We start from the raw sequence: 23,204 nt of genomic DNA, 5'->3' as shown, positions 1-23,204 counted from the left end.
TGAATTCGTTACTGTTATCATAAAAATGCAACGACATTGCAGGTAGAAAAAAGTAACGATCGTTAAACCGAAAAAAAGTAACGAAAATGATAATAGTATTACAAGTGACACGCTCACATTTACATACTCTTTCTAACTCTGCATATATGTACGAGCTGATATGTATAACAAAATAAATTCCACGTAAAAATGTTACTCAACTGTTATTAAACAATTTACTCAATTGTTATTGTGCTAATTTTTAAATTGCTTTCTATTTGGATGCCATTGTTAATGCTGAATATAACGTTTTAATATTTTTTGCGTTAGGGAAAATATGATATTTTTCCACAATACTTCGCGCTTAATGTTGCACCAGCAGCAATAGCGGTAGAAGCTCAACCGCATCTTCTCCGTCCCTCGCATTTTCTCCGTTCCATTATACGTGGACGCGGATCATAATGTATTCGCTCGGTTTAAAGCATCATGAGCGTTCCGCGCGCACGAACGCGCTGGTCGCCAACGCCAAGACCGGGTATAACCCGGTGCGGCATGTACTGCCACAGAATTGGTGTTAAATTACAATTATTAATTGCAGTAAACAAGCTACATCGTAACCCGCCAGTTCGCCCGCTTATGTAGTCGCGTCATTTGCCTTTAATTCGGCGAACGGGTCGGCGCTATACGCGCTACCAGATTATTACACGGAAATTTTCCGGCGAAATGACGGAAATTATTTTAAAGCGGGCTAGCAAGAGTTCATCGTGTTTTCCTCGCGCAGAGCGTCTCGGTAAATATCCTGCAAGTTAATTTACTAACTGACGTTCTTAGGACAGTATTGATCAGCCAGAAGAAATTTTCTTGGGACATCTTGGAACTCTTAGAAGTTCTGGGCTCTCTTCGAAGCCTTAGGCTTTTTTAAGAAAGAAAGTAAGGATATACGAGACTGAGTAGAAATTTAAAATGCTGATGCTTTTACTCCTTTTTCAAAAAAAATTGGAAAATATTAGTCGAGTATATGGTTGAACGTAATTCACATCTCTTTCTCTCTCTCTTTTTCTCTTTACCACTGAAATATAAAACTACATATTTATAGAAGTTTAATTTTACAAGTTTATTATAAAAGCTTTTAAAGTTAAAAGTATAATAAATATTTCCTATTTTTTTTTACTATTGTATACTTTGAAATTATAAACATATTCGTGGAAATATACATTAATCATTAGGATTGTGTCTAGAACTAACCGGTTATTACTCTGCAACTCTCTCTACACTCTGTCGCAACTCTGAGTAAGTTGAACAAAACAAATGAAACGCTTTATTGTAAGAAAAACTTGTCAATTTCATTTAAATCGTTTGCGAGCCAATATGTGAGTATTATAAGTCAAAAAGCCAGTTTATAAGGGTTAGCATAAATATATCAACACTCTGTGTCGAAGAAAAAGAATTAAAAAATTAAAAACCCCTACAAAGTAGTGTTTTATTTACTGTGCTCGGCTTACTTAGAAAATAATAATCGTTTAGTTTAGATACAATCCTAATCTAGGTCACTTTGTACATTTAAGTTTTGATTGGAAAAGAATGTAATCGAAAACTATCGTGGCTTTTAAGTATAATAGACTCATCGTATAGACGATTGCGTGATTCACGATTGCCACTCGTAAAATTGTCAATTGATTGACGTCGTTTCTCAAAATATCATGTAGGTACGTCTTCACATTTTACCTCGAAATGTATTTTGCGATCGCTCCGCGCAACGGAACTATTTCATGTCGCGGATTCACGAGCATACTCCTGGCGAGGCACGAGGTTTATTGCAAGCGCGGCGACGCACGTGCAATGAAAAACGGGCAGTATCGTGTAAGCACGATAACGATTGCGTATCACTTACAACGATCGGCAGCATTTCATTCCGATTCGATACACAACGTTGCGTAAATGCAACGTTATTACTGATAGGTATTAACCACTGCGCCCGCACACATCTTGAAGCGGATTTATTTGCCATCATACATAACGTTTACGTTTACATTTTGATTCGATCGACGCTTATCCATGCTCTTATGTGCATTTAGAACGGGCGCTCTGGAAACCATCGCATAAATTTCTGCGAACTTAGCCTCCCGAATGCAATGCGCGTAGAATGCGCGGAATAGGATGCTGCGAGAATTCTTGAGATGCATCGACCGATCGAATGATTTCGCATTTTCCACATTTATGCACTCGTAAATGAGCCGTTGAATATATAATAAAATCCAGTTTACTCTCTCTCGTTGCAGCAACTTTCCGCATAATTTCATACAAAACATACGAAACTTGTTAGTACGCTTGATATCATTAAATAATCGTAAAGAAAAATTTATAATTACAATTATAATTATTTATAATTATAGTTGGATAGGTCTAGATTTTACTTTTTCTTTATATAATTTTTTGCTCATGAAACATGCATCATTCTTCGTCTCAAATTTCAGTCAATCGCCAGGCTTTTAACGGAAACCAATACCGACGCGGAAATGATTTTATCGCGACTCTCGTCGTCGACGGATTCTTTCCTTATATCGGCAATCTTGTACAAAACGGCGTACCTCTATGTATATTTGATGTGTCACTGATGGAGTCCATTACACAGCGAGCAGACTTTGAAATCTCTTTTTCCGTTCCAGTTCCGAGGTCGGTGTTACGGGAGCAATTCGAGGGTGGTATCGAGCCGGACGAGGCAGTGATGCAGGAGTTCGAAGAAGGATTCGACAGAGCGGACTTCAGAGCTGAATTCAGCCCCAGTCCAAATCTCGAAGGACCGCAGCCGCCACCACGCGACAACGTCTCTAGAAATTTTCCGACCGTTAGCTCATCTCCACCTCGCGCACGAACCAACAATGACGGTGAGTTCCATCTAGCGCTTTCCTTCTTTGTCTTATTTAAGAAAGTGCATGCGTTATTGTATCAAATTTAACTGCATGTACATATATTGTATAAATGTATACATATATATATCTAACGTTTCATATTCCATACAAAAGCAAGAGAATAATAAGTCAGTGATAATAAATCACACGTTTTAATGTTTAAGTATAGGTTTTAGATATTTTCTATATAATTTTATTCTTGTACATGAAGGAAACTCTTTTTACAAATCTGTGTTTTTCTCAAATTGGGAGAAATGTAATCACATATGTTTACATTAATATAGAGAACAATATACAACTGTGGAGCGAATGTAAAAAGAACATTACAAATTCACATGAATGTTCTACTTTATCTAATAAAAAGTGAAAAGCAAAAAGTAAAATTAAAAACAGATTTATTGAAAAATAGTATATATTTTTATATTATTTTTATTTATTTTGTCAGTTCTTTTTTCCCTTTCATTACCTCCTTTTTGGAAGAAAATGTAATACATTCATGATGTTGTATATCTACTTATGGTCAAGACTGCATATGTACATGTATATATATTCTGTTATATTACCTTATTCCTGAAAATGTAACAAAGTTGTTTTTGCGCGCGTAAAATTTTTTAACAAGCTAACTTGAAAATAATATCTATTTTCCGTCTATTCAGCAATAAATACAATATGTTCTCTTTACTCCGAGATGTTTTAATGTGTGAATGGCAAACGAAATTTTTGTATATATTATATGCAAATATTATTATATAAAATAGCTTCGCATGATCGTATTTTGGTATGCTTGTTTTTGCTCGTGATCGATCTGCCTTTGACACCGAGCGATGTGCGTATACATTAGACGGAAGTTGTATTCAGGTAATACGCGTGAGTGCTAAAGGCGATTAGCTGGCTTCCGTGTCGGGATTATGAAAATTTATTTCGGCAAGTTCTCCGCTCTGGAGCTTTATCCGAGCAGTTGATTAATTTTGCTCATTTATAAATAACCGCGTAATTGTATAATTACAAGCGGGTGACGAGGTAAATTATTATTTCCATGACTAATTAATCCCGGCGCGAGCGCCAGGACATCAACGTGGGGATCCATTTATACTTTACATTTCACTATGTCTACAACTGCGTTATCACGACGTATAACGCATTTTTACATAATAAAATTATCTTCTCATGAATTTGCGTGAAAAAGGAAATAATGGAAAGGTGAAGCCAAAAGCAAATGCTTATAACACGTTATCGCGGAACAATAGTATGAACAATAATATAATATTTAATATGTAATATAATAAATTACACTTAAATGACATTGTAACAATTGAACATTCAAATGGAAATTGTAGCTAGAATTTTTTGTTTTTCTGAGCTGCATTAATTTTTTTTTATCGCAGCGTTGACGAACGGCACGATGAAGAGGCATATTAAAGTCCATTTTTACGTTTCTATTCTTCTCACTGTAGTCAAGAGACATTTCGACGCATTGAAACGTTTCTCCGTTTCTTTTTTTTCTTCTTCGACGCTTCTATCGCATTGCGTGCTGCATAAAACGCGGAAGCAAAGCGTTCGTCTTAGAGTCACTCTCGTTGCCGGAAGTATCCGGATGTACGTAACTTTATATCCTGTATAGTAATGTCCGCAATGAAATTACTTACTAGCTCGATGAAAAGCACGTCCGGGCAGAGAGCAGTAGTATTCAGCCGCTTTATATTCACTTCGTCTGCAAGCGTTTTCTCTTTTGCTTTTATTTTTCACGCGAATTCGCCAGGAATGTTATACAGGACTGGCGTTATTAGCATCGCATGCAGCGAACGCATTTTTACGATCTTTTATTAACATCTCTTATTAATACTTTCAGCTTCGCATAATTTTTTCGTTCGATATTTAAGCCGTGGCGCGTCGCAGTGATGCAGCTCGATGCTCGACCCGCCACGCATCAGTGACGCGGCTCAGTATTTAGGCCAATGCACTCGAATGAGTCATCTCGATATTTATAGTCGGACGCATCTCGAGACGCATTTAAACATTTTCAGTTTGCCACGGCAGTTTTTTCGCTTTTGTTGTTACACCTGACTCTGTAAAAATACCAGAGTTTTGCAGTTATCCATTAGATATTGAAATTCATTACCAACTAACGGAATCAACGGACCGTTTCATCGGTCGGAAGGGTGAAACCAACTCATTAAAGCTCGGTGAAATTAGGTAAGTCGATCGGTTCAGAAGTTCGGCTTCAAAGATTGCCTGACCGGGCACAGTCCTGTAATTGGATATGCATTCACTTGAACACTCCTTGCTGACACCTTTGCTTCGTGGTCCGTTGAATCATTCGCTATTGCCCCCGGTTATTCACTTCAATAGCTTTAGCAAAGTGAAAAGCAATACAGAAAGATATGCATTAGAATAGTATAAAGGAAAGGTGCAAAGATAAATAGAGTACAAGGGAATTCATGAAACATCCGTTATTCTATTGAATGGAACACTCAGAATCCGACATTTAATTTTGTTACATTTTTACTATCATAACATAAATTATACGTAATGTTGAACGATAAAATTTTTATATTTTGCTAAGAGGAAGTCAAAATATCTACTTCGGTATCTCTACAGCCTTTATACGTAATATTCTTATCTACGTATTTATAGATTATAGCTAAAACAGGAATTCAGAAGCACATGTTCGAAGATAAAAATACCGATAAAGCTAAATTAGTTCGAAAGCAGATTAAATGTACCTAATAATATATCGATAATCTATTGTATTCAATTCACGTATAATATAGTTATGCGATGGTAATAAAATATCTTAGCGTACATAATACATGTACATGTATATATAATATAATATATTAATTGTTATCACATTTTGGTGAATATGTGTATTCGGGCAAACGAGAAATTCAATCTCGGAACGCAATATCGCGCTTCAGGTATTTATATCCTCGAACTACATTTGAGATGCTGGAATATTAATTAAAGGCACTGTAGCTGGTGGAAACACTGCGAATGAAAAAATGTGATAGAATAAAAATAAAAGAACTTTTATAGATTAGATAGTTTTAAACTCATGGCAAAGAAAGGTAAGGCGACTCACTATATTAATAAAAAAAAATATATAGCAGCTCTTCAAAAAAGAGTTATTGCCTTAGAGTCCACGCGACCTTTTTCAGTTAATATCCAAGTAGCTGTCAATAACTTTATAAATATCTTCCTTGCGCTCTAACGTGTTGTTGCTATCCCTTGAGTGCATTCTTTTAATTTTAGAAAATGCTGTACGCACACGCGTACTCACTTACTTCATAACGTCCATCTAGGTAATTATTCAGAAAGGAGAAAAATAAATAAATATGAATTAAATAGATTTATATAGAGTAATAAGCATCTATGTTGATTAATTTTTTATTTCCAATCTAGATCTTTTTGACATAAGCGAATTTCCCTCTTAAATATTTTTCTCATTTTTGCACAAAATCTAATTTTTATTAAATAAAGGTTTTAACATTTGTATTAAATAACTATTTGGTAATGTAATAGAAATATTGAAAAATAACTTTAAATTTGTCTACATTTTTTTAAAATCTTAGAACAGTAAAAAATGGATTGGATAAGAAAGATTCAAACGAAAGGAATAAAAATAAAAAGGTTTATAATATAGTTTTAGTATTGGTACAATTTAATGGAAGATAGAGAAATCATTAACAAATTATTCATTATTAATAAATTACTTTTATAATTGTATTAATGTCATAAAATGTTGCTAAATAGCACTATTCACACGAAAAGGTGTGTACTAACTGAGTGTAAATTCTAAACGATTTTCCTGAGCGAGAAAGAGGAGGCTCACCGTGTTTCCCCCTCGAGTTTTCGAAGGGTTATTCCGGGTTCCAGTTACGTGGCGCGGTCGGTGGCTTTAATGAGTTCGTCGACGAGGCGTGCATAATGCGATGCGCTAAGAGACCCTCATCTCTCATTGTCTTCGTTCGGAGACACCAGCGCGTAATGACTGCGCCGCGTGCGTCGCTTTGATGCCCGCCATAGATTATCGAAATTGTGTTATCGTCGTGCGAAATGAACTTAGGTATGTGAACGACATAATTGACTTAACAAGGAAAATGTAATGATTTATGTCATTAGTCTAGAATGTTAATTATTACGTTTTTTTAGCCTGATAGATACCATATTCCAGTTGTTTATGTATTTTTAAAATATGATAAACATTATTATAATTATATTTTTAATTCTTCGCAGATTATTTTAAATTTTACCACTTATACGTTTCTCTCTCTCTCTATCAATAAAAATTAATTTTATTTTTAGATATTTAAAGATTTTGAATTAAATTCGTAAATATCTTTAAAAAACATAATTAACTCAGTTAATCAAAAGAAATATAGTTTGATTTGAGATTGTTAAAATGCAACGTAAAATTTTCAAAATTGTGTTTTTATTCGTGAAAACAAAGGGCAAATAGACTATCAGTTTGCAGATTAATTTTTCATTAACGTTGATGGAAGAGAAAACAAGAGTGTAAAAATTCGAATAAAGGAAAATTGATAAAGTTAATTTAGTTTCTGGAGGAAGACAGGCTTAGGGTTATCTCGTGGATTATCTTGAGAAGAAGACAAATTTGCTTGAAATATGGTATAAAAGACGAAGAGTCCTTACCTCGTCGTCCTCGATCAAGGTTCACATGTTCTTCGGTCTCATCTCCTTTGTTCTCGAGAAAACCCCGGTCACGTGTAAACGCAATCAGACAGCGAGAATACGACGTTATATATATATATATGATATATGAAAACTTAACGCCCAGTTCGTTCGTTTAGCAGTTCTACTGATCTGTATAAATTGGAGAGACAGCAAAGATGTCTTAAAATAAAGAATGAGAGATGAGATCGAAGCAGAGAAGTCAATATCCTGTATTAAAGTTTACTATGAAATTTGTTACACGTCACGTAAAAGATTTGTGCAATCTGTTCATTAAATAAATATACAGAGATATATAAAAAATTGCAAGCAGTAATACACTTTGAACAATAGAGATAAAATGGTTCGTGAAATTGGCTAATTGATGTTACGCGAATTCTTTGTACATTCTATAGATCGAACAACATATAATGTGCGAATGTACGTAAACGTATTTGCGTTCACAACATACAATTCATTTCCAGTTATCTCTTTTATTAATCCTTATATTATTACGCCAATTTTAACTCAGAAATTTCCAATAATGGTTTTACTTGTTACTAAATATTCCGAAACTAGGTTACTTAATTTTCCAACAGAATAATTGAAGCATATCAGTATTTTTTCCTGGTTAATATAGATTTATTTTGATTCGAAAATAGATCTCTCTCTCTCTCTCTCTCTCTCTCTCTCTCTCTCTCTCTCTCTCTCTCTTTTTCTCAGCTAGAGCTGCACACAATGGACGTGTGAAATTTGCAACCTTTACTTACTCGACGTACGAACGTTTACCGAATTTCAGCGTTGCGAGGTCACATTGAAACCGGCCGATTACGCACGAGGTCCTGTGCTACAAGACCTCTGAATGGAGTACGTGTCGCCATCAGTGCAATATAATTCAGACTTCTAATTAAAAGCGCTCGCACCTGCTCTTTGCTCTCGGCTCTAGTCCGAAATCGTATAATTTCTCGGCCATACACGCGAGTGCGCATGGTTCGTTATATTCGGATTCTGAATTGCGACTCCGTTCGAGTACAAAAGAAATCTCGCTTTTATAATGGTGACTTTGTGTACGATCCTGAAAACTATCACTGCTGGTGCAGAAAGCGATGTCGACATCGCTTGCTACCAAGAGGCAATAATCCCACGCATTCTCGAACCTTATCCAATTCTGTAAGGTCGACTATCTCGCTCGTCTCTCTCTTCTCAATTTTTCTTATATACTTTGTCTACTATTCCAAGAAAGTTTCGTCTTATACTTTCGAAATCAATGAATAACTAAACTTGATATCTCATTCTCATATAAAAACTTTGATACGTTCTATATGTAACATAACAAGTTGTATAACCTAATATATTATTACATCCTCAACTTTATTTCGAAATACCGTAATTCGACTTCTAAGGTTCTTCAGAGGTCACCGGTGTTTATTCATATGTCAATTTTTATCAATATCGATTGTCATTTTTAATATAAAAAGTTTATTTTTTATTACTTTTTTTATACTTTTTTGAATTGATGTTTATAATGTAACGAGTTATTATCATTTTTTGTGACTCTATTACCGACTGATTATTTTAATTGTTTATATATGGCTTACTTTATTTTTACGTTTTTGTAAATGATAAAATCTTGAGTGAAAATTATGTCCACTGTATCCGTTATTGAACAATTTTTATTTCTGTGACTTATCATAAAAGAATTTTCCTGCCTCTGGTCGACAGCACAATGGATATCTCTGTATTTTGTGACTATCTAAAGCTGACTTAAAAATTGAGTCGTTATATTACATATTTATTATTAAGATAAATTGCTGTATTTAAATTATTAGGTATTCGGTTTCAACAATCGCTTGATCCATTTGCCTTTTATTACACATTGTTATTTATTTTTGAATAGCAATATTGTGAATTCTTTTTATTATCCGCATTTTTATACTTTAACAACAATGCTTATAAAATTTAAATTTTAAAAGGTAAATATTTAGATAATGTTAAACTGGAACATATATATACAATATATATTCCGTATATTTAGTCTACATTTATTGATACGATGTATAAAAACGTGTCGCGCATCTCCCGCATTTTGGGATGATCTGTATTGACGTTGAAAACTTCCGTCAGGATCAGTTTTTCCTTTGATCAAGATTTCGTCGGGGTCTTTTCTACTCGGCATCTACACAAAAAGGGTTGAAACGGTGATCGTCCATGGGGAAAAGGTTGCGCATCGTGCAGGCGGTGTGGAATATCGGACGCGCCGGATGTGCACCGACCGAGATTAAAGGTGAAAGGGAACGTCGAACTATCGGGGGAAAAAATCTCAGATAAAGTTAATGCCACCTGATAGGTTACGATATGTGAACGATGAAAAACCTGTGAACCTGACTTTGCGTCTGGCGAAGTAATCTCTCTCTTTCTCTCTCTCTCTCTTTCTCTCTCTCATTAGGTCAATTTCAGTATGGATCGCTGCCGACGACACGTTTTACTTCGACGGCTTTGCAAACTTTATCGAAGACTGCGTGAATTCTATCGTTCCGTTAATTAAAGATAATTACCGAGTACCTTCCATCCCAAGACATAACTGTACCCTTTTCCCCATTTGTGTCTTTGTCAAGTTAGAACAAAATTAAACTTCTTGAGTAAATTGTTACATGAATTATGACATTCACATCATATATATGTATAAGGATTAAAAGATGAATGGTTATTTCGCTTACAGGAATGATGAAATACAAAAATGCATTAATGATTAAATAGCGAATATCCTGTTTATAAATCACTTATAAAAATGGAAACTTCAATTGAGACTGAATATCGCAAGCACTCGTCTATATTACAAAAAACAAGCGTTTTAAAAATATTACAAAAATGTATCGTGGATGAGACAAATGTACAGAATGTAGTGAAAAGAATTCGAAGATGCATTGCGTGCGTATGGAACTATTGGTGAGAAGAAGATTATATAAATCGTGGTCTGACGTCGAAAAGAAAAATCTATCCGAACTTTCTTGCGTCTTATTTTCTTTAGAATACTGACTAAATTTGACACATTCGATTCCAACTTACCGGCTCAGGTGGAACAAAATATTTGTAAAGTTCTTAGGCGCAGACGAATAGCACGTCTCGTAATCTCTCACGGTCGATTAGATCAGTGGATTTAATAATTGAGCTTCTCCGTCTAGGCAGAGATAGTGATTAGTGATATCGCGCGAAGAACTGTTCGATATTAAAAATGGAGTTAAATTGACCTGCCAGTAATCGGTATAAGCGGATCGGATTCTTTGATGCACTTTCGCAACTAGAATCGGAAAATGCAAATTGCATCTTAAATCCTATTAGATGGTAGAAAAGTCAATGCTTACGGGACCGTGTAAGCATTTTAATAGCCGCAAAGAAGATTTATATTTGAGTTTTTTTAATTTTAATTTTAATATACTTGTACCGACTAAATAGTAATTGATTGTGATCAAAATAGTTAAGGAAATATTTAAATACCATAAATCACTTTGTTTCATTGACGTGGTAGAAGTAAAACGGATAAACTCGATGTTTTTAGCACAAACATTCTGGATTACGTGTAGTAATTTGATAAAACACGTTTAAACTCTCGCTGAAAATTTTATTTAATTTAACAACAAATTACAATAATAAATAGATTTAAATAACTTTCTCGAATTTTTTGGGAAATTTAATTTCGCACAGAAACTGTTTTCGCACGTTTACATTAAATATAATATATTTATGAATGTACATTGAAATTTGTGAATTAATGTAGAGTTTTTGTCGCGCCTAATTCTATTGTCTAATAACGCAATAATCCAACAATTAGGCTATTGTTAATTGCTCGAGAATGCTCACTTACATCGACATTGACTTTTTGCTAACGATCATTTAAATTTTACTGTTATACGTACTATATAACCGCATAGCACGATAAACGGATATTGTGTAAATGTAATGTCACATTTTAAGCGACAACGAAGAAACCGTCAGAATTGTACTACCGACACAGACAAATGAGGATCGGCGCATATTTCGTCGTTAGTAAAGATAAGAAACGGCACGTTTCGCGCGTTAGGGCGCAGCCATTCCCGCGTACATTAACCAGCAAACAATGATAGAACTTAACGTTGAAATTGGATGGCTTTAATCGAGTGGAATGTCTGAGGACAATCTTAAGTTATCGTATTTCGCCGTTACCTTAACGTAACTAATTAAGTGAATCGTGTTAGCTCATCGTAGGAAGCATCCTTGTTTTTCGAGCGCATAATCTATACAACTCTTTACTCAATTCTTCATATTTAACTGTGACACGGAAAACGTGAAAATGGAACGGAAATAACGAGTCATGTCTTAACTATAAATTATAAATGAAAAGTCACATTGTAATTTTTAGTATTCATCAAGAGAAATATATTAAGTAGATTTTCAGAGAAATTAGAGAGAGGAAGCGGAAGAAAGAGGAGGAAGAGAGAAAGACAGAGAGATAGTTATAGGAAACAAGTAAAACGATAATTCTTGCTAAAATCAATGAGACTGAAGAAAGTAGGTTACTGTGGCTCATTAAATATCGTTTGTAAGCTCGCATTGGCAAGCTGCACAGCATGAGTATAATACGGCGCCAGGTAGAACAAAATCGCTTAAGTAAAAGTTACACAGCTTGATGAGAGCTTTCAAGGCACGTAGAACTTTACTTTCCCTTCTATTTACATTTTTAACTTGCTAGCCGACCCGGCGGACTCTGTACCGTGGCCTTTTAACTCCGGCTCTCTAAGATAAAGATCCTCTCTTACCGTCAAAACGGAATAAAATTTGGTTTTATCCTCAGTTCTTTTCTCTTCACTCGCTGCGAAATTTTTCCCCCTAATTTTTGCCATTGTAAAATTTATTCTACGAAAGATTTATCTAGAATTATTTTTACAATAATGTAAAGGAGAAGACATTCAATCTCGTAATTCAAATTTTAATACCTATATGTTATTTATATTGTATAATCTTGGCAATTTTAATTATGATAGACGTAATCAATAATGGACATTTAAAAAAAATAATTATCTAAAGAACGATTGTAAATTTTTTTAAGGAAGTATTGAAATTTAATGTTTTACGCAAATACAATGAGAAAATGTTTCTATTTCATCTCTGAAGTTTTTTAAAAGCACACTTTTTTTGAGCAGAAGAAACTGTTTCTATTATTTCAGATGCTTTTATTCGTAAACATCATATACCTGATAATAACTAATTTTCTAGTCGTTAAATGAGTTTAACGTAGCAATCGTCAACAGCAAAGTCAATGTCAATCAGTTATAATAAAGTCGTACATAGTATTTAGTAAGTTTGGTGACTGTTCTCTCTCGCCTTCAAACTAGGTGGAAAGCTGTCGATGCAAAAGCAATTATCGAACAGCTGTCACGACATCAATACCTACCGCGTGAACTATTTTGAAGTGAAACTTTTAAGTTCGTAAAGGGAAATTGTTGATCCTCGTATCGAGTTCTTATCACAAACTTAGCAAACTAACTTAAGCGATGAAATTGGTTAGAATCTTAACTACTATTATGTTAACTACAATAATTTCTTCTTTGTAACTGTGACCGTTGTCGTGCTTAATGTAACATTGTAATATGCCTATATATAGTAAAAAGTTACGAGTTAGTTGTTTTCTAGCAAATAAAAGGAAATTAATAAATAGTTTAATTAAAAATCACAGTTATAAAATGGCAGTAACTTTAGTTATTTTGTTAATTGAAAAACCGATCGAGAGGAGATGATTTGTGACAGCTTTAAGACACAAATAGCGGATTCCCAGTTGAAAATCTTCTTTCATTGTAATAATGTAAGATATTGAGCACTGCAGATATACGAATATATCTCGTTTCGCGAGTAAACAAGAGTGATAAGAACATTTACAGACTTAGCCAATTTGAAGAGCGAAATATCTTGTAGTTGATCTCTCACGAACACGAAGTGTCCTTCGCTAGTCTCTACGCAAACTTTGAGGTACGATTAATAGCTGCTGTTAGTGATTGATGTTGACATTAGTACCAGGACTGGGAGCGATATGACTATTTCGTTAAGGATCACTCCGCCAATGATCGATCCACAGTCAATATACTAACACCAGGGTGAGCCATCGAATGTCGATTAGGTGGCAGTTCCCTCGAATTTTAGTTGACTCGCAGTGTAACAGAGATCGCTTTACGAGCTTAACGCCGTGCGATGCTTTATTGCCCCTAAGCGTCGTCGTTGCCCCGATGCGTTTTAGTAATGGATTTACAGGTTTTCTATCAACGCAGATTTATGAGGTTTTTGTTTGATTACTTAGTAATGAAGTGCTAAATCTTTTCCCGAAGTTGCAATTAATCAAGGAAGCTACGTGTGTGTGTATATGCATGTATGAATCTCATTAAACGGAATCTTGCAAAACAAATATTAATTTGCGAGTAACTGATCTTTTATTTACTGTTATATTGAAATAATTGCACACACACACTCAAGACATCAATATTTTGTATTTCTAGCAATTAAATTAAACAATTATTTAATGACAGTTGAATATTTAATATTAATTTCTTATAGGCTTTTTTAAATATCTCGATATACAAATTGTTGAAAAGTTAAGTTAAAACATTAGATACATAATGTCGTATTTTTATGCATTATAAAACGTATATACGTTAATTTATTCAAACATTTTGCATAACAGTGTAAAAAAGGAGATAAGAATTTCACTATTATTCTTTTAATTTTCTTTTTTAATTATCCTTTGAAAAATTATTGGAAAATGTTTTCTCTTCTATGTAGCGTATATGTATATTATATTTTTTATCTTTTTTTTAATACTTCTCGGAAAAAAAAAAATGCGAACGAAGTTTTCTACTCTATTCGGCACATATTGGATCGTAAAGATGGTTGTCATTTTCCTACTTTCCTATTTTCGATTGAAGACCCCAATCTTTCCGACTCTCCTCTGGTAAGTGGAAAAAATCTCTGACTGATGCTCTGAATTTTGATGACTTTTTTATTATGAGGAAATGGTAGTGTAGAAATGGCTGTAATAAGAATTTTTATGAATCTTACTGACGGTACACGCAATCAAATAACACGAAAGAAAAGCAGTCAACTGGAGCTTTCTTCAGTTTTGAAAAGAAATATGCAACAGGCTTAAACTTGATCGTTCTTTTAGCTAGAGAAAATAACGGAGCGTTGTGCGCCAAATGTTTCCACCATTTCCTGTTTCTTTTTGAAAATTGACAAAACACTTGTCTGAAAGCGGCACGTGATCGTAAAGCGTGACCTCGAGATTGTATATAATATATTAACACGTGTATGTACATACATACATTACAGCTGTCGTAAAGTGTACATTTCTCGCGTGTGAACAGGTGGCAGCTCTAGTCGTGTGATTCTTTCGATCACAGTGCACGTATAGCGCAACTCGCGGACGTGCGATGCAGGAACGTATAGTTCGTGTGTGGCTCGCATTAGCGACAGTGTATAACTTTTCACAGCGAGACTGACGAGAAATTATTTCGCTGCGGAATAAAAATATTTGCACGATAAAAGCAACGGCATTCGTTTCTATTTTATCTGTGATAACTTTTCGACTCTGTCACGTCTCGTTTGCCAATGCGCGGAAACACGTTCAACCACGTTGCGGAATTTTATTATATTATGAAACGCTTTTCTCCTTTTTTTTTTTTTCAAATGACAGACACATGTTTATCGTTTTGCGCTGCAAATGCGTGGAATATGTAATTTTACGTGCGGGGACGAAATTACGTTTTGTGAATTCGAGGGATTATTTACAGCGCGAATAATTGAATATTGCTTTTATATCTTTTAGTATACTCGTGATTTGCGCTTGCAAATTTATTCTAATATATACTTTCATAATTTGAGACACGCTGTTACAATAATTTTCAATCCTATTACAATAAACAAATTAATTCCCGATAATATGTACTTTTCCATGTATACAGATTATGTTTAACATCACAACGTCATTCTACGACATCGATTAATATTACTGTACCGCCAAAAATATCAATTTTTAATTGCTACATTGTTTGCAACGGAAATTATTTTTGATGATAAATCGTAAGTAATTTATATATTTATTTAATTAAAAACGGTATCTTCATTTTTAATGTGATATGGCGTTATGTTAAAATCGTTAAAAATAGCTGAAAAAACGCCAAATTGTGAGTGCATATGTAGTTTTGTGCGCATTGCATACTTTATGAAGAATAAAATATGAAATGCGCGGTACTGCGATTAAACTTTCATGAACAATCGATTGCCATCTCGAGCAAAAGGCACGGATTTCGCGCGAATATTACTCATAATTCTCAACGAAATATTTAAAATTAGTCAGCTACCATATTCTTCTTTATTCGTACAATATTTTTTATCTCATTTACATTTATTGTTGCTATTTTGATGGTCGACATCCTTTATGAAATTCATTTAATTTCCTCATCACGGTTTCTAGAAAAATTATTACTTTAATATCAATTACGTGAAATTATAATCGATCATTATACAGTTTTATTAGATCGTTTTAGTGCGTAAAAGCAGTCACGATATTACTTTTTTAAAATTCAAAATTATATGATGGGGAAACTGTTTCATTAAATTCAGCATGAATTATGAATCAAAGAGCCAAATCACAGTCCGTGTTAGTTTAAATATATTCATAATGATGAATATACTGTACTTTCGTAGTTAATTTTCTTTAGTGAAATAATTAGCCGACTTAGACTGAAATTATATATCCATGTTACTATGAGACACAAATATAATTACATAACTCTGTGTATGTTTGAAGACTCACGTCAGACGTAGCTATTATCTAGTCGACTAAGTAAATTCGTCTGAAGACATGAGAACATAATTTTCAGTGTAATAATTACGCTATACTATATATTATACATATCTTCTGCAAAATACTTTTGATAAGATAAAGTCAGAAGATCCAATTACATTGCTATTTCTGTACTTGTAATTGGCATAATTTAAAAAACGCGTCGTATAAATAATTTGCGGTGTATTACGTTTCATCTTTACATTTCTTATCTTTGCTTATCATATTAAGAGCACTAATAAAAGTACTGTCAATATTATATGATTTGAATTTCATTAAATTAAGCAATTAAAAGGTACGCTTTTAATATGGTACGCCATTAAAAGCATGCTTGTAAAAATAACTTTTAAACAAATCTTTATACTCTTTCAAAGTAGAATTTCTAGATAATACGTAAATACGATGATTACATTATGACAATATATACTTTGAAAAAAGAGTTTGGTTGGGTTAATTGGATTCTCTGGTTAAAAATAGACACATAAAAATTTTCTGGCTGAATCTATTATAATTCGAGTTAAGACATAATCTTAACAGAATTCTGATTGCCACGATAGCAACTTTTTGGTTCATTCATTTTCAATCAGAAATTATTCTCAATGCTTGCAACAATTAGTGTGTGCTTTTTAAAATTTTCTGTTTTTCGAATTCTTATTTTTATTTGCGAGAAATCTTTAAACATACACAGAAAGAACTGTTTGAATCATCTAAAAATTTAGTTAAATAAAGATCTGAAAATAATTTGATCTATCAAAAAATTATGTAGAAAACTTAATAAGCTATTAGACATCAAAACTATATAACACTATTCACTATTCACTATCATTATGCTTGAGTTTTCTATATAATTATTTTAAAGGTCCAATTAAATTAGGCCATCTACCTAAATTTATTAGACACTTCAGTAAAATCGTTCGTTCCGTATGTAATTATCATAAAAGTGCTAGGATTTTAAATCAAATTTGTTATGTAAATTTTAAAACTAAATGCGATCTGAGACCCTAAATAGTGAAAACTCGCGAGACGGGATAGCAATGGCATTTCCGCGACGTCGTCGGCTAATTGTAAGCATTCCCAAGTCGCTAATTAGAAAACTAGAAACTGCGAACGTTATCTCGCACGGGAGAGATAGTAAGCTTAGCGGAACAACGCGGCCGGAAGAACTAGAACCATATTGTTTGAATTATAATGTAAATAACTCGAAGCTAAGATATTACTGAGCCCCCCGGAAACTTTCCAATGAACATACTGATTCTGAGTTATTTCGTATACAATATATTAGCAACATGACTGCACTGAGAAAATACTCCATTATATTATGTAATGGAATGTGAAATAAAATTCTATAAAATCTATATTCTTCGTTTCTTAAAATTTGAATTTTGAGAGAAACGTACAATTTAAAAAAATATATATATATATTGTATAATTGGTTATTGGAAATACACAACTTTGATAATTGTGTCTCAACATTGCAATGTGCTGACTTTTTCCTTGGTTTTATCACGTCAGCGAAACTGCTTTACCAGACTCGTCGTGTCCACGTAATTCGTCACCTTTAAGTCCGCTTGGATCAGTTATTCTATAACGAAGTATATATCATAATGTGTACTGTGTACAGAACAGAACAAAATGATACGATTATCTCACTTGGAAGAAATACAATAGTAAGCTTACCTGTATAATTAATTATACGTTTTCCTTTAGAACTCGAATTTTGCAAAATAAAAATTATAGGTATAATAAAATTGTCTTTTACATTCCATTAAATTATGAAATACATATTTCCAGTACATGGAATAAAAATCTCTTTTTTTTAATACTCGAATATATTTTATAATATTATTACTATAGGCAGTTAATGTTTAACAGCTGTACACACAGTGTTTTCGACGAATTCTGACTTTGTGTCATAAAGTACTAGAATTTATGTCGCTACAATTTCATACAAATTAAAAATTAAAACTTACAACGAATTGAAATAAGCTTTGTATCCTTTCGTGACTACAATTCTTATACATTTAATATTCCGTTAGTATCCAATAACAAAAAGCATGGACTATACGTATATATATATATATATATATATTCATTTCGATTTTATATTTTATTTCGCTCTTTCATTTCCATTGATGTTCGGAGATGCTATGTGGTTATTTCCTGAAAAATAACTCAGGCGAAAAGTCAGAATTCGGAAGACCGTGAAGCATTCCAAGAGTACAATGTGCCATTTAAGTTTCGCGATCCGTGGAAAGACACAGGATGGAACGACTTGTCATGGAAAATTCTTCGTTTTATACCTCAAATTTTTGTTCAATAATTATAAATTATTGAACGAAAGAAATTATAAATTTAAACGATGATTGAATGACGAATGATTGAGTAATACTGTTCTTTAAATTGCAATTTTTGTGAGAAACTAACAGTATTCAGGGTGATGAGAGCTGCACCGAACAGCTTCCATGATTCATTCGGTAGGGGACTATTAGGGGTGTTATGATATAATCAATCATTCACGCTGTGGAAGTTTGCTAGAAAAACATATTTGCATTATGCACACATATGCAGATACACACATATCGGATCGTACAACGTACATTTACTAAACTTAATGAAGCATTATTACGAAAAAGTTATTATACATTCTTCATAATTAGTCTAAATTGCAAATTGACATTTGCATCAAGTTATTTATTCCGTAAATTTTAATTAATGATATGTTAATCTTATTTCAAACATGTAATAACATAATATTAGTGAATTAATAGATCAGTGAAATGGTTTAATTTAGATATTATTAGATTTGTAGAGAATTGAAATTTGAATTTTACTTTGAAGCTGTAAACGATCAATTTTCATACACATCAGATCCATTTTGATTATAATCGCGCAATATTATGCAATGTTTGTTCAATATATTATTTATAGTATTTTTAACGTAAATAGATACAGCTGTCCGCTGCTTCTACCTCGCATTAAACGCTGTGAAAAAACATTGTATTTGATGGAAAATATCGATCATACTTTCTGTTGTAAATAACACAGTGACTAATTATTATTCCATCGCTGATGTTTTTTGTCTTATATATATTATAATTATGTAATTAACATATTTCATATTACAGTACGAAAAATTGTGTATTATGCACTATAATAATCTATATTGTTCTACTTTATATAAAATTTCCAAACACGCTCTGAAATTTCCCTAATATGAAAACGCGTTTGAAATGTTATTAATAATACAAAATATCTATTTTTTCTTTTTGTGAAAAATTTCCCTGCGTCTATCGCCGCTGTAAAATTGCTATTATGTATAATTCATGCAACATTCTAATGAAATGCTTTCTTTCTTAGTTCAAATTCCGATCTTAAAGTCAGTATAATTTCGGTGAATCTTACTTTTATTGGAGACGAACGAAAATGCTCTTACAAGGAACCTGTCACAATTGTCCGAATTCGTCGATTCGTATTTTTTTTATTGTATATTAATCTAATCTCAGATTTTGGATAAACAACTTCTAGTGAATGGAGATTAGAGTATTTTAAAATTTTTAGATTTTTGATAAATATATAATTAAAGTGTATGTATAAAAAATTATGAATAAATTATAAAAGTTTCGTCTAAAACATTTTTTGTATCACCGTTTCATTGGTAATTGATTATAGATATAAGCATTTCATCGTTTCGTTGATAGGAATCAAATATAATTTTGAAGAGTTGTTTCATTTTCTTTAAACCTGGGATTGATCCGACATAAAAAATACGTACCTTTTAGATTTTTGTGTTTAATGACATATTTTAAAGAGAATTAAATCAGTTCCGAATAGTTGTGAAAAGTCTCTTGTTAATTTCTTTGAGAAAATATAATAACGGTAGTTTCTTCTATATTAGTACTTAGTATCGAAAATTAGATTCACCAAAATTATGATAGTCTCAATATCCAAGTTATCCGGACTCTTATGCAATTGGTGCAAACTGCCATTCCCTTACGTTTGTTTCTCGCGTGCACAGTGGACGCGCGGTTGAACATGTTAAAGTCGCTCAGTATTGGAGCGAAAGATTTACCCTTACCGCCTTTACCACCCACGGTTATCCAGGCGAGTTCAATGGCGAGCGACAACGGGGTTGGTAATGCCGTATCCACGAGTGCCAGCGCATCCGGAAATTGCACTACCGTCGTCTACGCGTTTCCGAAAGAGGATCACTTAGTGGTGGGATATCTGAATGAGTGGATCAATGCCTACTCCTTCATAACGAGTAAGTATACCATCGGTCGCTCGTTACTTTCAGCTGGTAAAACATCGGTAAAGAGCTGTCTCTATCGATCCCGACGACTCTTGCCAGGGTTGGATACGATAGGGTAGTTTACCCCATGAGGGCGAACGTTGGCGAAAAATATTTCTCTTTGTAGCTGCCTGAGCATCTTGTTGATACATGCACGTAAAGAAATCTTGATTCTTAACGAGTTAAGAATGAATAGATCAATTTTGGATGTTAAAATCTACTTCATTTTTTTATTTTTGTTGTATATTCCAATTATTACATCGGTCTTACGTATGACATCCAAAACCGGACTAATCGAAATTTGTATTCTGGTATCTTGACATTCGAAAACATCGAAATGATGGATTCGAGATGATACATGTAACCGCTGATTGATCGCAACTAGCAAATGTGAGCATTGTGTGTTTGACGTTGTACTGTTTCTAATAGTTATAATTAGAATCGCATGTTGATTGGTTTTTCCTTTTGTTTTATAGTTTCCGAGTGTTATTCGACTGTCATGTTGAATACGTATACATAATACATATAGACAATTATTTACATAAACAATATAGATTTACAACTGCAGGACAAAAGCAGATTGTTAAACGAACAAAAACGAATAAAAAATAGAAATAGTGTGTTCTTTCAATATATTGTGGATAATATTCAATATATTGCTCGAATCTGCTGTTGTCGATATTTTACAAAAAAGAGAGGAGAAACGAAAGAAATATGAAAGTCTAAGGTGTTTATTTAACATGATTTCTGCAGACAACCAAGAAAAGTTCTACCTCTACATTATTGTATCGGTCAGTGCCGGTATTCTGCTCTTTCTGGGGTTGGTTATCGGCCGCCTATTAATCAGCCGGCATCGCGCCAAGAGGGATGCAAAATTCCATGCGAATAACGAAGCTCTCCCAAATGGATTCTCTGATGATATTTCCGAGATTGATGCCGACATCGATCTTACCACGCCGGTTGCAGTGCCAATGCAAGATGCAAGGTAAATCTCTTTTTGACTTTCAAGAAAAATATTGACTTTCTTCTGTAAAACAAAATTGTATTAATATAAGTTTTTTCACTTTTATTTATGTAGATCTCAAATAACTAATTATTTTAGGTATTACTCATTTGTCACAATAACGACAATAATTTAAAAACAAAGTTTTTCGAAAAATAAGTTTGAAAGTTTTGACATTAAAATTGTATAACATTAATTTTGAAATGCAATTTTAATCTAATAACTGATCGTAGAGAAAAAATATGAGACGATATAAAAGTGTCTACTCAAAATTTAAATACGTAGAATTGGAAATTTTTAAACAATTTTAATCTCAATTTATATAGAATACTTTTCGTTCTTTCACTTTTGATAACAGAAGAAACATTCTTGGAAATTTTATCTTTCCCCGCGGAACTATTAATTATGTATTCTAATTATATTCTTTATATTGTAGGTTGCCCGAAACTCAGTTAGCCGAGAGACTTCACGGCGAACGTTACTATGCCGACACGAGGATACCTTTATCGCCGACAAGCATTCACGCCACGTCGGTATCTCACGCAACCAACACGGGGATGCGCGTTGACCTCGGGAACCACATGGTTGGCACAGATAATCTTCACACGATTCTTCGCACAGAAAATCCCCGAAACCTCAACAGCAAAAGCTATTACTATGGCTGACAAGAGGAAGGGGTTGTCCCGCGCGAGGGACGACCCCCGTCTTTGAGCCCGGTACCGGAAGTTAGTACGCGAAAATATTGCTTTTAATTGACAAAACGGTACGGCAAAGACGGACACGCTGTGCCAAACCGCTGTAAATTACGTTGAAGATGTTAAACTAATTATTATTTGTTGCACCGAATTGTGGTACGTATTGTGACAATGCGATCTCAAATTTGTCAATCGTTGGACGCCTATAATAAGCGTCTGTCGATGTTTGTTAAAAATAGACTTGTACAATGTATCTGTAAACGTGTCGTCCATTCTGAGAATTTGATAAAATTCTCGATTAGAGATGTATAATGTCCTAATCATCAACAAGATGGTATGGGAAAGAAGCAAGCATAATATATGTATAGTTAGCATTGCCTTGTTGCGATACTGCAACGAGAACAATGTGGATCAATTTGTAAATGTGTATAAGAAGGTTTGAGTGGTTTCTTTGAATAGGATTGGAATAGCTTTAAGGGCCACCGCAAGCATTTACGTTGTACTGTACGTTTAAGCAGCAGTTACAGAAAGAACAAAATGCATCGTGCAATCAGACACGTGACAGTATTCATCGAATGTTGTCACTTTTCCGAATACAAAATGATATCGGAAAGTAGACATATAATGCGGACATTTATTTCTTGGATTGTTAAACTGTAAAATCGATGGATTGAGTTTCGTTGTTTAATAGGTAGACATATCTTATGGAAACTGTGTTATCGACCTCGTCGAGTCACGATTTACTCATTGTATACCTTATACTCACTGTATACTCAACTGTATACCCACTGAA

The 23,204-nt window shown here is 33.6% G+C and overlaps 1 protein-coding gene across 1 annotated transcript in view; it reads left to right on the top strand.

Annotated features, from left to right (window-relative positions):
* Window positions 1-22,961, top strand: part of LOC108778742 (uncharacterized) — a 175,637-nt gene extending 152,676 nt beyond the window's left edge. The window contains exons 7-10 of the mRNA XM_018545995.1: window positions 2,646-2,864; window positions 20,441-20,686; window positions 21,467-21,698; window positions 22,153-22,961. Coding sequence (XP_018401497.1) covers window positions 2,646-2,864; window positions 20,441-20,686; window positions 21,467-21,698; window positions 22,153-22,381 — 926 coding nt within the window. The 3' untranslated portion in view covers window positions 22,382-22,961. The remainder of the gene's footprint in view (window positions 1-2,645; window positions 2,865-20,440; window positions 20,687-21,466; window positions 21,699-22,152) is intronic.
* Window positions 22,962-23,204: the final 243 nt, after the last annotated feature.

The sequence above is a fragment of the Cyphomyrmex costatus genome, unplaced genomic scaffold (genome assembly GCF_001594065.2).
Source record: "Cyphomyrmex costatus isolate MS0001 unplaced genomic scaffold, Ccosl1.0 scaffold51, whole genome shotgun sequence".
Taxonomy (NCBI): Eukaryota; Metazoa; Arthropoda; class Insecta; order Hymenoptera; family Formicidae; genus Cyphomyrmex; species Cyphomyrmex costatus.
Note: the sequence above shows the minus strand (reverse complement) of the source record. Positions and strands in the feature narration are given on the sequence as shown.